The sequence below is a fragment of the Brachypodium distachyon genome, chromosome 3 (assembly GCF_000005505.3).
Source record: "Brachypodium distachyon strain Bd21 chromosome 3, Brachypodium_distachyon_v3.0, whole genome shotgun sequence".
NCBI classification, from domain to species: Eukaryota; Viridiplantae; Streptophyta; class Magnoliopsida; order Poales; family Poaceae; genus Brachypodium; species Brachypodium distachyon.
In genome coordinates, this window is record NC_016133.3 from 30,770,643 (window position 1) to 30,786,850 (window position 16,208).

Consider the following 16,208-nt stretch of genomic DNA (forward strand, 5'->3'; position numbering starts at 1 on the left):
ATGACGTTTGAGAGGGAGAGGACAAGGAAAGGCAAATCAAAATGAAAAAAAACAAACAGTTGGGGGCAGGTGAGTATTGATATAGGAGTAGAAAATGTTTAGTTTTCTAAAAAAAAGGTGTTTAAGAAATGAACACACAGAGCCAACATGTGTCCCAGTAGGCCAGTACCACCTCGAACGAGAAGATATCACCTCTTCCCGACTTCGCAGTTCAACCAAAAAATTTCCATCCCCATCACGGTCACGGCACCCTATACCACACGCGCCCGCCCCGCCGCCCACGTCCCAAAACCCAGCGGCTGCGGTGATATCTCCTCAGCTCCTCTCCCCGCTCCCTCCCATAGTGCCATTCCGTTCGCTGGCGGTGCCGATCCACCGCATGGCTCACTTCCTGCTGTTGCTGGCTCTAGTGCTGGCCCTTGCCTCCGCGGCCTTTGTTCTCCCGGTCGCCGTCGCCGACCCGCAGGCTACGCAGCTCAACCTGGGGTGCAGCCAGTACAACGCTACGCCCACGGCTGCCTTCCTCGCCGCCCTCAACTCCACCTTCGCCGAACTCCGCGCCAACCTCTCCTCCGGCGCCGGCGGTGGAGGAGGTGATGGCGGCTTCGCCACCGCAGCGGAGCCGCGCGCCTCCGCGCCGGCCTTCGCGCTGGCGCAGTGCCGCCCGTATATCGCCGGAAGGGACTGCGTCGCCTGCTTCGACGCCGCCGTGGCGCGCCTCCGCCCCGCCTGTGGTGCAGCTAACGGCGGGCGCGTCATCCTCGACGGCTGCGTCATACGGTACGAGAGCGCGGCTTTCTTCGACCAGGCCACGCTCCCCGGCAACACGCAGCTCTGCAACGGCTCCGCCGTGGCCGCCGCCGGCTTCGACGGCGCTGTACGAGCGCTGGTCGGCAACCTCGCGGCCGCTGTGCCCCGCGTCCCGGGGTTCGCTGCGGCGGCCGCGGGCGGCGGTGTGTACGCGGTGGCGCAGTGTGTGCGGACGGTCGGGGCGGACGGTTGTGCGCAGTGCCTGGAGGTGGCTTCGAGGAACATTGACGGGTGCTCGCCCAATTCCGACGGCCGCGCCGTGGATGCTGGGTGCTTCATGAGGTACTCCGATAAGCCGTTCTTCCCAGCTAATGCAACCGTAGACCTGACGCCATACTTGAGCTCAGGTGAGTTCACTTCGTCTGCGGATCGTATTATATTCATAAATTTTTTCCTTGGATTTTTAACCTAGCTAGGCTAGCTTCATTAGTTGCTTTGAGAAGTTTTTGTAGCGTTCTGTTGTATTGGGGCCATGTGTGCCCATGTTTGTTGTTGGCACGACTGGTACTGATTTATTGACTAGCTCGCAAAGTCTCGTTCCTGTAGCAAATCCTCTTTAACTTTCTTTCTCTTTGTCGAAGTTCATTAGTGAAGTTTTGTCCTAAACTATTAGCCGGACGTTAGCGATTTAGCAAGATTTATCATTTTCCCGCTTCTCGAAACCAATGATTATGCTTTTGTTGCGGGGATGTTTCATTTTCAACCAAGTAAAAATAATAATATTAGAAACATGTTGCTATATTGATGGGGATGGACTGTATGTGAAAATCTTGGTTGTAGAAGCATCAAGTTTAAAACGTCATGGACAACTAGTAGTTCTGTAGTGCACTAGTGCTGGTGAAAATAGGTCAGGACATCTGTTTAGGGCTCTGGATTATATTTTTTGTACATTAGAATTTTAGAACCCAATGTTTCAGCCTACCAGGTGAGAACTCTGAAGTTCTCTCTTTCATCAGCAAGTTAAGATCTGTATATTTGCTACAGGGAACATTTTGCTTGAAGTTTGATGTCAAGTGTATTGCTGTAACAAGTTACAGAAATAAAGTCAGTGAAATTTATTTCTCCAGCTCAAAGCTCATCTTCAGTTCAGAGTTCACAATCCATGTTTTGATACAGGGGAATCAAGCCAGAAAGGAGCCATTATAGGAGGAATTTTGGGAGGTGTAGCCTTCCTGCTGCTTGTAGGGTTAGTAGCTTTATTGTGGATCCGGCGGTCGAGAAAGCTGCAGAAACCCCAGAGAGGTAAATGTTGTGAAGTACACTATTTTCTTGGACTTGAGCTCTTTGGTTATTGTCTACTTTTCAGGGTAATCTTAGTAACACGGTCAAGATTCCTATATAGAAAAGAAACTCCCTACTTCTGAAAATATCAGTCATATATGTTTTGCCCTAAGTCAAAATTTGACAAAGTTTATAAAATAAAATATCAACGTCTACAATACCAAATAAATAAACTGTGAAAACATAGTTCATGATGGATCTATTAATATTAGATGTTGATATTTTTTTCTATAAACTTGGTCAAACTTAAGAAGGTTTGACTTAGGACAAAACTTATATGACTTACATTTTGTGAACAAGGGAGTACTTTCCAATATAAAAATAATAATAAAAGACACAAGAAAATGTTGACTCCTTTATATGCCTGTAAATTTTCATGAAAATACACACACTTTTGTGCACTCGTAAAAAAGAAGTTAAGGATAAAGCAATTTTGGATCACTAATTTTTTTTTGCACCGGACGTAAAAAAGACTAGATTTTTTGTGTGTCTTATGCTCCTTTTTTATCTTGAATTGTATCTTTTTCTTTTCTTTATTTCAAGCAAGTATCAAGTGTTGATCAGTAGGGGAGACTGTGTTTGTCCACGGGTTGTGAACAGTAACGTGGAACTCCAGGGTTTGGCTAGTTTAACAAGGTCATAATGTACTAATGTGCTGGGGTCTAGTAATGACCAATTCACATTTGTTTTGTATTTGCAAGTATAATTAGCTCCATAATTATGTTTTTACCCTATCTTGCATATTATTAATTTGTTTCTAAAAAGTTAATTGGAAAAGAAAAAATTAACTACTTTCTCTTTGCTTCTGTGTTTCCTTGTCTCATTGTATATTCTTAGGTGATATACTTGGAGCAACAGAACTACAGGGTCCAACAAGTTTTTACTATCACGATCTTAAGGCTGCAACCAATAATTTTAGTAAGGAAAGTAAACTTGGGGAAGGAGGTTTTGGAGATGTATTTAAGGTATGATGATCATCAAATGTTTAGTCCTCCATGAAGATTTGCAGGCAAAAGGCAGTTATACAGAATGGAAAAATTAGAGTAATAACATCAAAACCACCAAGTTAATTTTTACTGTATTTTATTACAAAATGATTCTTCAAAGAGTCCATTTGTAACAGGGCTTGTTGAAAAATGGGAAAACTGTTGCAGTAAAAAGGTTGACTGTAATGGAAACTAGCAGGGCCCAAGCTGATTTTGAAAGTGAGGTGAAGTTGATTAGCAATGTTCATCATCGAAATCTTGTGCGTCTTCTTGGTTGTTCTCGCAAGGGGCCCAAATGCCTGCTTGTTTATGAATACATGGCAAACAGTAGCCTTGACAAGTTCCTCTTTGGTATGTTCCTTTGGTCCTTACTCCTTTATTTGGCTCTTTTGTGTACTCTTTGGATATGTGGAAGTAGATCCTGTATCGTGCATCTGATATTCCTCATTTGATTGCTCTAGAAGGTCCTGTGAATCTAAACTGAATCTTATATTCACACCTCAACTGCCAGACTAAAACTAAACCCCATGTTATATTTTGAGAAGTCGTTATTTTTTAATCTTACAAACCACAGTTGATTGGCATAACAGGTGATAGACGCGGAATACTTAACTGGAAGCAACGATTTAACATCATTGTTGGCATGGCTCGTGGCCTTGCATATCTTCATGAGGAGTTCCATGTGTGTATCATACACCGTGACATTAAATCTAGCAATGTTCTTCTTGATGATGACTTTCAGCCTAAGATTGCTGATTTTGGTTTGGCAAGACTCCTACCTGAAGATCATAGTCATCTCAGCACTAGATTTGCAGGAACATTGTAAGTTTAAGCATTCAAATATTGCATTAGACATATAACTTATTTTTTGATTATATTTTACTATTGAACAGGGGTTACACTGCTCCTGAATATGCAATCCATGGCCAACTATCAGAGAAGGTTGACACGTACAGCTTTGGTGTAGTCATTTTGGAAATAATAAGTGGTCGGAAGAGCAATGATACAAAGCTGGAGCCTGAAACACAGTACTTACTTGAATCGGTATACATCGTTCTTCTGAAAACTTGGCTTCTCTTGGTGCCATATGTTACCCCATACGACTTGCATATTCCCCATAATGACTTCACAATTCTTTAATTTGTCCTCATAAGTATACTTCTCTACAGTTCCACTTCTTCCTGATTTGGTGATAAGAATGCTTTTTCTTGTTTTCATTATACCCATTGAAGATTTAACAAGTAAATGAGAAAATTCTCGCTAAGTAAGCATGCCGTGATGTTATTGTTACTCCAGAATCGGTCTTCATCTAGATCAGGATTACATACTTTCAGTATTCCGTTGCTATTTGAGGAAAAGGCTTTTGGTAGTTCATATGACCATTTTGTAATGAGTATTGACTATATTGGGGTTTATTTATGTGCACGCACTTAATGGTAGCTTGAGGTAACCATTTAATTATGACTGTTGATTGTACAGGCATGGAAGCTATATGAAAATGAGAACTTGATTAGTTTGGTGGACGGATCATTAGATCCCGAAGAATACAAGCCAGAAGAGATAAAAAGAATAATAGAGATAGCACTTCTCTGCACTCAGTCAGCCGTTGCTTCAAGGCCAACGATGTCAGAGGTAGTTGTGTTGCTGTTGACAAAAAATGCCCCAGAGAAACAGCCCACAAGACCCACTTTTATTGATGCAACAAGTAGAGTGCGAGGTGAAACATCGTCCTCCAGTTCATCTTCTGCATCCAGGGCCACTGTTTCATTTTCACAGTTTTCGGCCAGGTAAAAGGCTTTGCATACGACTGCATATTTCTTGTGTAATAGCGATATGTTTGTAACTATAGTTCTATACCTATATTGTAGATGTTACTTGTCATTATATATGAGAGCAGTGTAAATTATTTAAAAAGTTCTTTTGGTCATGTAACTGTATGACTCATGATTTATGAATGTTACAAGATTGTGTTTATGTGACGTGGTCTACGGTCTATTCGAAACCATTCTGTGCCCCATGTTGTATGCTTTAGTCTGCATTTTAGCCATAAAAATGTACCTCGATGTTTTGATATCAAAGCTCGTCATTTGTGAATTTGAATTTTGTGTTCTGAGTTGCAGTTGCTATAGTGAAACAACCCTATAGTATATTTATTCACCTACTCACCTAAATCTTAATGGGGAACATATACAACTGAATATAAGACACCAGAAATAAATCCATTCTGGGGACAGGCACTCTTGTTTTTTTGTGTGTGCATGGACAGGCACCGTTTCATGTGGTTCAAGAAAATTTAGCTACCCCCTAATTAGATGGTGCTGACAAGTGACAGCCTGGCAGGCTCTTTGTATCATAATTTCATTTATGGTAAAGACGACTTGTACAAGCCTTGCCCAACACCTTCAGGAAGTCTTGACTTTGATTACAAACCTACACAAAGGTATTTTCTGGATTTTTTTCAGTTTTCATAAACCTAATAAATCTTTAGTTCATTTGTATAGTCTCAAAGTACTTGAAGCTCCAGCTAACTGCATCCAATTGGCAGAGGCGACACGACCCTGCACTTCGTTGGACACAACGGAACAAAACTATATCTGATAAGTTAGGGTGAATCTGACAACAGGTAGTGATACAAACTCCGAAGGATAGGGTAAGATTAGAAAACAACAAGACATTGTTTATGTTGGCTCGCATGGGCTGCTAACCTTTCCATGCATTGATTATTTGCATATTTGAGATTGTCCAAAAGGTTCCAGATGATTTGTGCTATTGGCTAACTGTTGAAATTTTTCAATACTGCCACATAAGTAATCATTAATTTTCAACACTGGGTAACTCCTGAACATCAGCTTTTTGTTGATAAATAATTACCCGTCTATTTTTGCCTCACTACCAGTGGCTTTATCTGTTGAATCAAGAAATTCATACTCTGATTATTTCATATTTTATCCTGTTAAGTAGGAGTATGTGGTAGTGTCTTAGCACTATGGATTGGTTTACTTATCTGCTTCCCCTGTCTTTGTGTTTGCCACATAAGCCAACCTCACTAGACAACGTCCAGATAGTAATCACATGGCAGCATCCAAGTTGTTGCACACCAATATATTGTTTTCACATTGTTTGATGGAGACAATTTATCAACTGTATTTGTTTTTAACATTGTTGCTGGATGTAAACAGATTGCCAACCCTCATACGGAATCCCTTGTACTGTATCAAACTATCAATAAATTGTCGCATCATTGGGCTCTTATTAACTGGATATTAATAGTTCGATTTTGCTATACACCAGTCGCCTGGTTTTTGTTTGAAAACCAGGCGACGCGCTGCACGTCCGATCGTTGCTTTGAGATCTGTGTTTCTTTGATGCGTCTGGTTGTTTCGTCCGACCGCTCGCAGCTTTGTTTTTTTGAAATCTGCGCCGAGTTGTCTGTTAGCTGGTGGAACTATCGAGAAAACGGAGAGAGGAGAGGCGGGCGGGGAGGGGCTTGAGGCGATTCTGAGTTCCTCGTCACCGTCCTCTGTCCCGGCCGTGCCGCCGCCGTCCGGTGAGCTCCACCTTATTATTCCCCGCCTCTCTTCCAGCTTCTTTGTGCCCGTGTCACTGTTCTCGGCGGTTCGTTTTGCTTCCTGCCCGGCGAAATAGCGGGAGGGGGGCGGGGGCAGGAGCTCGCTGCTCTGTGGATCTGGCGTAGTTGTTCGTGAGGGTCTGGGTTCTCGTTTCCTGATGTGCTACAGCAGATCGTCCGTTGTTTTGAGGTTTGCTCATCGGCTGCGATGATTTTTTGGTTTATGCGTCGCGGGAGGACGCCATTCCCCCCCTCGCGTGGGGCTTTCGTGCTCTGCAGTGGCATCTCCAAGGGCGTGCGGGGAAATGTTTTGAGAGGAATTGTTTGTGTGTGGTACAGAGCGGGGAGGTGTACTACTGTAATGATGATCTGTTTTTTGGGGATCCAACTTGATGATGTGTGGTAGTTGCCCTGGGGTGGTTAGGAGGGGCTGAGCTTGCTTGCCGATGGCATTTTTGTTGGGTTAGCAGTACTGTCATGACACTTTTTGGTGTTGGTTTGTTGGGGCATAGCAATTCATGAGCAATGACAACTCATTTTTAGCCCGATTGCTCCAAACGTGAGGAAATCACATCCCCCAGTATTATCTAGTGTTCTATAACTGCAACTCGTTATGAAAAACGTAACATATACATGCAATTTTTTGATAGGTTTTTGATTGCTTAAGCTGATGATTAATCGTTACAAGCGCAGTGATAGGTTTTTTGATCGCTTAAGCTGATGCTTTTTTTCTGCATTTTTTGATTTGTAACAACTTGCAGACTATGTTCAGCTTTTTAGGTACTGCAAGCTAGCGATAGGGATGAATTACAGGTAGCGATTTTTTTGTAACTCCACCATTTAAATTGGCTTTTCTGCACACCCACCTGAAAAATGGCAATTGCGTGTGTGGTTGTATAGGTGCAGTTGTGTCATGGGGGGTCTTTTCCACCCCTGGATGACAGCTAGCGCCCTTTTTTGATTTAATCATTTTGCATGTGATTTTTTGGATATGTCCAAATTCATTCTGCTTGTGATGTTTTGGTCGATCAATGTTGCGTATCCCTTCTCCGTCTGGGCTGGGGGGTGGGGGGGGGGGGTGGTGGTACCTTTAGTGTATGAATTTTTTGAAAGCACGTCAACCTGAATTGTGCCATTCGTTACTTATTGTTTTCGGTTTTTGCTTCTCGTTAATTTGTCTCTTTTGATGCAGGAGCATCATGCCTGACATTGACTCTGCCTCCGATGATGATGGATCAAGCTCAGATCCCCCTTCTGAGTCCTCTGATTTTGCACCTGCTAATTGGCATGGAGCTGCGAATGCTGGCGGTCCAGCAGCTGCCGATGCTGTAAGCGATCCTCTGCCCCGTGGTCTCATTCATTTGTTTTTTCATTTAATTTGCGCTTCCTGTTTGCATCTGTTTTCTTTTCAGGATGGTTATTCTTCTTGTGATGAAAAAGACATAGATTTGATAATTGACAATATTAGCACACTGGAATGGAACTTTTGATTTTTGTTTGACCTCGTTCATGCATCAGTAAAACTTGAAGACTTGCAGATTTTTTTTTGTGATATATATTTTCCCTTTTTTGCAGCTCAAATCTTGTTTTCGTAAAAAGCGAAAACGTTGTGATGCTCAATGTCACCACTTGAAAGTTAGCACGCCTCTTTTTTTGCTTTGCTTGATTTTTTTTTCCACTAAATTTTGCTGTGTCCCTTTTTTATTTTTTATTTTTACGTTGTTTATTTGATAGAGGCAAAAGAGGCATGAAGCCAACCAGGTGCCTGATCATAAAAAGGCTACTAACAGGGGAAATTTGGCTTGGTTGTCTCACATCATCAATAGTATACCATCTGTCAAGAAAGAGATTATCTGTGGTTATGGGTTCCCCTTTGTTTTCCATCTCAATTCTTCTGGCGTGCCTCGGTCTTTTGCCCAATGGATAGATGATCACATCCAGCCTGAGAGTTCTGACATTATTGTTGAGAGTGGTACTATTCATCTGGGGCCAGACACCTTTTCTGACGTTATTGGGTTTGGAAATTCTGGTTTCGATGTGAAAGTTGATTTTGAGGGTGCAAAGGAGCAATTTCTCTCACTAATGGGATTTTCTGAGCTTCCTACCATCAAACAGCTTGGCAAAATGCTCCTCACCAATGATCTTGCAAATGATAAATATTTTATCTGCTTTATGGTTGTTTTTCTGTCCAGTTTTTTGTGTCCTAATTCAAGTACATACCCCAGCGTCAAGTACTTGGGTTCGTTGCTCATCGCCAATGATGTGAGGATTTACAATTGGGCATCATCTGGTCACAAGTGGTTTATTGAGAGTGTCATTAAATATCAAAAGGATAAGAGTAAATCAAAAGCTTTGTTTTCAAGGTCAAATCTCACTTTGGGGGGATGCATGTATGTCGCGGCAGTACGTCTCACTCTCCTTAAACCTTTTTATCCTTGTTTTTATTTTAGCAGCATTATGAAGGGCTCTTTTTATATTTTCCCCTGACCTAATTTCTGGTTTTCAGGTCAAGTACCTGGATTTCGCCGATTTTGGCGAAGTGAAACTTGATAATTCTTTCCCTAGGACTCTAGTTTGGAAACATGATCTTATCAAAGATTTCGCTCGCCTTGACCAAAAGAGTGCTCATGAGTATGGCTTACGGAATGTATGTGTAGTTCTTTTTTGCATCAATTTTGTGATCTTTTTTGACTTTTTTCAAAAAACATTCCTAACTGATTTGCTTATAGATGTTCTTTTTCTTTTTCGAAGGTGAGAGATTTATCCAGGACTTGTTATGCTTCTGCTTCCAAATCCACTTGTGTCAGCTCATATCTGCCTCATTTTAAGTCTTCTTTGGAGAATTTGTTTCGCGATTCGCTACATGATAAAGTAATGACTCAACGTTGTTTTTTCTAAGTTCATGTAGCCGTCATCCCTTTATTTTTTGCATTAACGGCTGATATATAGTAGTATTTTTCTTGTGTTTTGTAGGTGGTACAAGACATATGCAATCTGTTTGAAAGATCTGAAAATAATCTTGGACGCGATGTCATGAATGCTGCGGGGCAGTTTTCTTATCTGCGCTCAACTGTATTCGAGATGCTAGTTATAAACTGAAAGGGTCTACTTCAAGTGGGAAAGAGCTGTCCCCTGTTGTTAATCAAAACCTGGCTGCATTTTCTGGAACTGTTCAAAACTGCAACAGAAATTTTGAAGCGATTGACACCGATGCTGCTGTTGATTCTCAAGCAACTGAAAAGATTGAAGATTCCTATGACACCGAACGGGCACATGATTTGCCAAACGAACCGTCTGATGCTGAAACTTTGGTAGTTAATTCTGACACGGAACAATTAAGCAATCAAGGTATTCTGTGTGTGGTTTCTTAATTGTTTTGTTGGGTTAATTCATCCTTTTTATGTTAGCGAGCATTGTTAATTTTCTCACTCTGTTTTTTACCTGATCATTCGTTCAAAGGAACATGTCGGAATCTTGTGAATGAAGTTTTTCCCCATGAAAGCAATAAATCTGGCACTATCCGTGGACCTGATCGACTTGAAACTCTGAGTTCAGAACAACTGCAGTCGACGCGTGTGAATTTTAACTGTAACGAAAGTATGATCAAAGGTACTATTTGTGCTGAAATTGATTCTCTTTTTAATTGTCATTAGTATGAATTATAAATTGTGGGTTTTTTGACATGCATGGATGTACAAGATGTTGTTCTTTCTCAATCGAATACTAGCGCTGTTTTGGCTTCTGCGCATGATGCCCTCCCTAACATCGACGATCACGAAACTTCTGAACATGGTCGCTTAATGCCAACGAATATGCATTCCGATCTTGTTGACTCTAAAACCTCAGGTACTATGACCTTTTTTCCTAGGTACTGTTGGAATAGATGTAATTCAAATTGAAATTTGTTTTTTACTATGTATCTGAGTTCTATTTTTTTTTACAGGCCATTGTGATGCGGTACTGCCGAAAATTAGTACCATTCGAGGTTTGTGCCTATCCCCTCTGATGATTGTCATGTTGCACTGCCAACGTGCCACGGTCATGCAGTTGCAACCTCTAGCCCTCCTGATTCTAACATGCAGAAAACTGCAGGTGCTGTGCTTTTACTTCATTGTTTCCTTCTGAGTTTTCAACACGCTCTTTGTTTCTGAGTTTTCTTCTCCCAAGTTCACTTCGTATGCTCTTTCTATTCCTTCTGACATTGCATTAGACTGGCCAAGAGCATCATCTTTTTTAATCCAGTCATATTGATCTTCAACACGCTCTTCTTCTAAACTAGATGACATACCAATATCATTCTGCATGTTGTACATTGCCTCAAGCTCATTTTGCTCCATTTCACTAACATTGATGTGTCGATCGCTTGTCATGTAAAAAGAGTGCTGCAAAGGATACAGTAAACGTAACTGTTATGAGTTTTTGTTCTCACATCATTGTTTTTTGTTTTTGTGTGCCATGTCAATGAATTATTATTGATTTTGTTTATACTTACATCATCAAGATATTCAGAGAAAGTGTCGTCACCCAAATCCAGCTGGTCATATGGAGCAGTAAGGAGGTGCATAAACCCACCAATCTCCCGGGCGTCTCCCGCAGCAGCAGGTACCTGAAATTTTTGAGAGACAACTAAGTTTCTGTATTTTTATCCTACATCTATTTTTTTTCAACAGCCACACTTACAGTTGTTTGAGCCAGCTCTCGCATAATCTGTGTATATGTCATTTCTTGAGAGAGTGTCATCTGCAAATTTTGTTAATTTTGCTTGTTACCAAAATGCAGTCATCAACTTAATACAGTACAAGTCACAGTTCAATTGTCCTTCATTTTTCGCTTTTAAACACCATACCTGTTGTTGAGCTTCCTCATTTGATAGCATGCAACCAAAATTTTCACAGGTCAAATGTAATGAACTGTTCTGTAATTTCAGTAAAAACAACATACAGTTTCTTGGTTCACTTTTCTGCAATTATCTGTGTACAACAGCGCAATTCAGGGTGTTTCTTGGTTTCTAGCGGTTGAAAGAGTGAAATTGCAGCCCAATAAGACATGATTTAGCATGATTCAGGGTGTTTAGCAAGCAGCAATTCGACAGTTGACCCATACCCTTTTCACTTTTTTTTGCACTGTGATAATGACATAACGTCATCTTGCATGCAGGCAGCTTCCAGAGAAGAAGAAGGGGATTCGGGCAAGAAGAACAACAAAGGGACATACCTTGAAGATCGGAGGTTAGGTTCCATGTCCCGCCGATTTTGTGCCCCCCGGTCGCCGTGATCTTTTTATCCAGTCACCCCCCCTCGCCGCCAGGTGAGTTTCTGGGGATCCGCACGCCGCTGATCTGTCCTGGGGTGTGTTAGCGGTGGTTTTGTGCTGCGTGGGGTCTTTTTTTGACGGGCTAGCTATGTGTGGGCCTTTTTTTTGCTTCTGCTTGGGCCAGAATGCACCCAGTGGGCTTGACTTAGGGCACAAAAGCACCAAAACTGCCTGCTTTTTGAATGTTTGGCCAGTTCGCCTCCAAATAGTACATGTTGATCGGTTTTGTCAAAATTTTCAGGCAACTGCTTTTAACAGCCAAAATCAGGCGACTGGAAGAAGATCAAAATTCAGGCGACTGATTTCTGTTGCAAAACTAGGCGACTGCCTGGTAGACAGACCCTTAATAGTTCTAGGAAAAAAGGATAGTGACAACCACAATAAATTAATAACCTATTGCTTTCTTTGTTTCTTATACTAGGTTGTTGAGGTAAGTTGTCTTGGTTACGGTTAAGCTTAGACATGTTTTGACCGTTGTGTTTCAGATCTGTTATGCCTTATGTACAGTCTGTGTTGTAGGGCATTCAAATATATTAAATAGCCTGTTGCTATATACCTGTATGTTATATTTTGGACAGAGGACTGGAGACCCCACCGTTATATGATAATAATATTATTAATAGTTAACAAGAGAAGAGCATATATATTGTTGTGTGTATTAAGCACGAGGGGTTAGGATGTAGAAGGTAAATACCCTGAAAGATCCTACTACTACATAATTAGGAGAGAGAATCTATCCAGATAAGTAGGAAGTCTTAGACTCACCCCTAAATCTATCTGATTGCGGGAGCAGATGCTTCTTAAATAGAGTCTTCTGGGATTAAAAGCTAGGTGATAGATTCTCAAAAGATCTTAGCATTCCTTTCTCCCATATGTGTCATGCCACGGTGATGAAAACTTACAAGGAAAAGGGTTTGAAGAAGGCAGTGTGTCCAGAGCAAATGGGATGCTCTATGCGCTTCTGGTTCCAGATTTGTCGGCCACCTGAGCTGCCTGCTGCTGTTTTACTCTTCCCTTTTAGTTGTTTGTTCGTTGCCCTCTTCTCCTGTATAGCCTCACCTTTTGTTCTGTTCTGTATTATACTATTCCTTAATTAATGAATAACAGCGCTGCTGTTTTTCGTCAAAAATACAAATGGGATGCTCTATATCGTGAGAAGGTTGCCGGCTAATTCCAAGGTACCGAGGTAGTGCCAGGAACTGGGGCTAAAGGAACATTGAAATAACATACCATCACGATCTTGCCACAAGAAGGGACTGACCCTCATGGCAGTACCGGGGATGTTGTTAGGGACTTGGTGGAATGGCGCCATATGAGGTTGAGCCAGGAGCGTCTACTTTGTTGTAGAACGTATGAAGAAACTTGACCAGTAATGCATCATTATGTAGAGAGAGGCACGCCTTTGTCTTGTGGCTTGCAGATCAGGTCCTATGCAGAGACGAAGCTAGATGGCGTTTGGTTCTATCCATCATTGGTGAAAACTCTGATTCTAGGACAAGAGGGACACATATGGACACCAAGGTGGCAAGGCAGGTGAAGAGGTATGATCCAACCTTGTAGCTGAAGAGTCTGGACTCCATTCGATCATTGCTACCGTTGATAGGAAGCATGCCTGATTTCTGATGGTTGACACGAAGGCTGGTGGATTGGCGAAAGGTTTCCAAGAAGCTCTTTGAGGCAGACAAGCTAGCGAAAGGAACCTGCATAATGAGGACCGTGTCATCAGCTTACTGTACAAGTCCCCGTTGGAGGTGAGAATCTGAGAATAAGCTGAGCGGGAAGGCCTCTGGCAGTGCTTTGGAGGAACAGAGGCTAGAACAACGAAAAGGGGGTGGTCAATTGGATAATGGATTGCCTTGCCTGACACGCCAATATTTTCCAGAAGTTCCAGAAAAATATATATGGCTAAGAATTTGCACTTGGTTGAAGTTGTTTTGTTCGCTAAGAAGCTAGGAGTAATTAATTTCTAACACACGTGCACAAGAGTTGTAAAAGCGCATAGCATGATACTTGCCTGGCATCAGATTTGTGATGCTAAGTGTTATGAATGAAATCTGTGTTTTGTTTCATTGATTGATGATTATATTTATACAAGGGGAAGGGTCAAGTTTTGGGCATTCGCGTCCCAATTTTCCCAAAATTGGGACACGAGCAGTTACAACACTTACTGCCTAAAATTAACTATTAATTAACTAATAATTAATCCTAATTGATCATAAATAAACACTCCTCCTGATCAATTTGCTCGGTTGATTTGTATATTCTTGAATCATCATGGAATCTTTTAATCTTGTAATTTCCTCCAAAAACCATGTGGAAAAAATACTGAGGAAATAATAATAATATCGATATGTTATGAAAACTCTTTTTAAAAACCCAATGGGAAAAATAAGGAGAAAAATGGTATAACATATTTTGAATACAGTCTCTTGATAAGTCATGTCGAATTATGTGAACAATAAATATGTCTTGTATATTATCTACAAAGACCCCGGTGGGGAAAATAGAAAATATGACATATAATCTTATGTTAATATTGTCTCATTAAAAAGCTTTTATGAGAAACTAGTGAGTAAACCTCATAATAGGAAAAGAGTGCAATATGATGTTATGAACAGGTTAAAATCAGGTGAATACTTCCCCTAATGCTTGCAAAGTTTTAAGTCGTCGCATACCAATCCCATATACACATTTCTGAAATGTGAAGTTGGGTAAGGACTTAGTGAACAAATCTGCGAGGTTATCACATGATTTGGTTTGCAAGATATTTATCTTCCCATTTTGTTGTAATTCATGAGGATAGAATAATTTAGGTGCAATATGTTTAGTTATATTGCTTTTTATATAACCTGTTTGCATCTGAGTAACACAAGCAGAATTATCCTCATAGATAATTGTTGGTGATTCAATCGAACCAATACCACATGATTGTTGTATGTGGTTAACCATTCTGCGTAGCCATACACTTTCACGAGATGCTTCGCATAAGGCTATTATTTCCGAATGATTTGTGGATGTAGCCACTAGGGTCTGTTTAGAAGACTTCCACGATATGGTTGTCCCACTGTATAGGAACACGAAACCGGTCTGGGATCTGGCATTGTGGGGATTAGATAAATAGACAGCATCAGTGTATCCGATTAATTCAGAGTCTTGGTTTTTCTTTTGTAAATATAGACCTAAATCTTTAGTGTCTTGTAGGTAGCGAAAAACTTGCTTGACTCCTACCCAATGGCGTTTTGTTGGAGCTGCGCTGTGTCTAGCTAGTAAATTTACCGCAAATGTAATATCCGGCCAGGTGCAATTTGCTAAGTACATTAATGCTCCAATGGCACTAAGATATGGGAATTCAAATCCCAAAATTTCCTCTCCATCATCTTTTGGTCTGAATGGATCTTTCTCTACGTCTAGAGATCGAACTACCATAGGTGTTTTGCATGGATAGGATTTGTCCATGTTAAATTTCTCCAAGATTTTCTGGATATATGTAACTTGATGAACCAATATTCCCGAAGGAAGGTGCTCAAGTTGTAAACCTAAGCAGAACTTGGTTTTACCCAAATCTTTCATTTCAAATTCCGTCATTAAATGATTACAAGCTTCATCTATATCCTGTTTGTTGCCAATGATGTTTAAATCATCAACATATACAGAGATAATGCAAAATCATGTTTTGGATTTCTTGATGAATACACATGGGCAGTCATCATTGTTAGAGTAACCCATTTTAATGAGAAACTCACTTAGTCGGTTATAGCACATTCTATCCGATTGTTTTAAACCGTACAAAGATTTATTCAACTTTACACAGTACATGTTGCGTCTTGCGTTAGTATTCAGAATTTGGATTCCATCGGGAACCTTCATGTAAATGTCCGAATCTAATGACCCGTAAAGATATGCAGTCACGACATCCATCAACTCCATAGATAGACGATTTTCAATATACAATGAGATTAAATATCGGAAAGTAATTCCACTCATAACCGGAGAATATGTTTCATTGAAATCAATGCCGGGTCTCTGCATGAACCCTTGTGCTACTAGTCTCGCTTTATATCTCACCACCTCATTGTTTTCGTTCCTTTTTTGGACAAAAACCCATTTGAATCCCACCGGGAAAACATTTGGAGGTGTAGGTATTACTTCTGTAAATACCTTCCTTTTATTGAGCGAGGCTATTTCTACTTGAATTGCATCCTTCCATTTAGGCCAGTCGGAGCGTTTTCACACTCAGCTATGGTCTTTGG

At 41.0% G+C, this 16,208-nt stretch overlaps 2 protein-coding genes across 2 annotated transcripts; both read left to right on the forward strand.

Moving 5' to 3' along the window:
- The first annotated feature begins 216 nt into the window (after positions 1–216).
- LOC100834213 (cysteine-rich receptor-like protein kinase 2) lies at positions 217–5,082 on the forward strand. Its single transcript, XM_010236533.3, has 7 exons — positions 217–1,157; positions 1,927–2,052; positions 2,929–3,056; positions 3,215–3,428; positions 3,668–3,899; positions 3,971–4,121; positions 4,557–5,082. Exons 1-7 carry the CDS (start codon positions 380–382, stop codon positions 4,866–4,868), a joined length of 1,941 nt encoding a protein of 646 aa, XP_010234835.1. The 5' UTR covers positions 217–379; the 3' UTR covers positions 4,869–5,082.
- Positions 5,083–9,663: 4,581 nt separating this feature from the next.
- LOC112271892 lies at positions 9,664–14,031 on the forward strand. The gene is made up of 8 exons (XM_024462110.1): positions 9,664–9,993; positions 10,105–10,254; positions 10,345–10,491; positions 10,589–10,737; positions 11,147–11,247; positions 11,803–11,873; positions 13,379–13,499; positions 13,596–14,031. Exons 2-8 carry the CDS (start codon positions 10,245–10,247, stop codon positions 13,711–13,713), a joined length of 717 nt encoding a protein of 238 aa, XP_024317878.1. The 5' UTR covers positions 9,664–9,993; positions 10,105–10,244; the 3' UTR covers positions 13,714–14,031.
- Positions 14,032–16,208: the final 2,177 nt, after the last annotated feature.

Bases quoted from the DNA above. Each gene is read 5' to 3' on its own strand.
- LOC100834213 (XM_010236533.3), top strand. From the start codon at position 380: ATGGCTCACTTCCTGCTGTTGCTGGCTCTAGTGCTGGCCCTTGCCTCC. The intron at 2,053-2,928 runs GTAAATGTTGTG...GTATATTCTTAG, and splicing joins GCTGCAGAAACCCCAGAGAG to GTGATATACTTGGAGCAACA. The intron at 3,429-3,667 runs GTATGTTCCTTT...TTGGCATAACAG, and splicing joins CCTTGACAAGTTCCTCTTTG to GTGATAGACGCGGAATACTT.
- LOC112271892 (XM_024462110.1), top strand. The intron at 10,738-11,146 runs GTGCTGTGCTTT...TACATCATCAAG, and splicing joins TAACATGCAGAAAACTGCAG to ATATTCAGAGAAAGTGTCGT. The intron at 13,500-13,595 runs GTATGATCCAAC...GTTGACACGAAG, and splicing joins GTGGCAAGGCAGGTGAAGAG to GCTGGTGGATTGGCGAAAGG.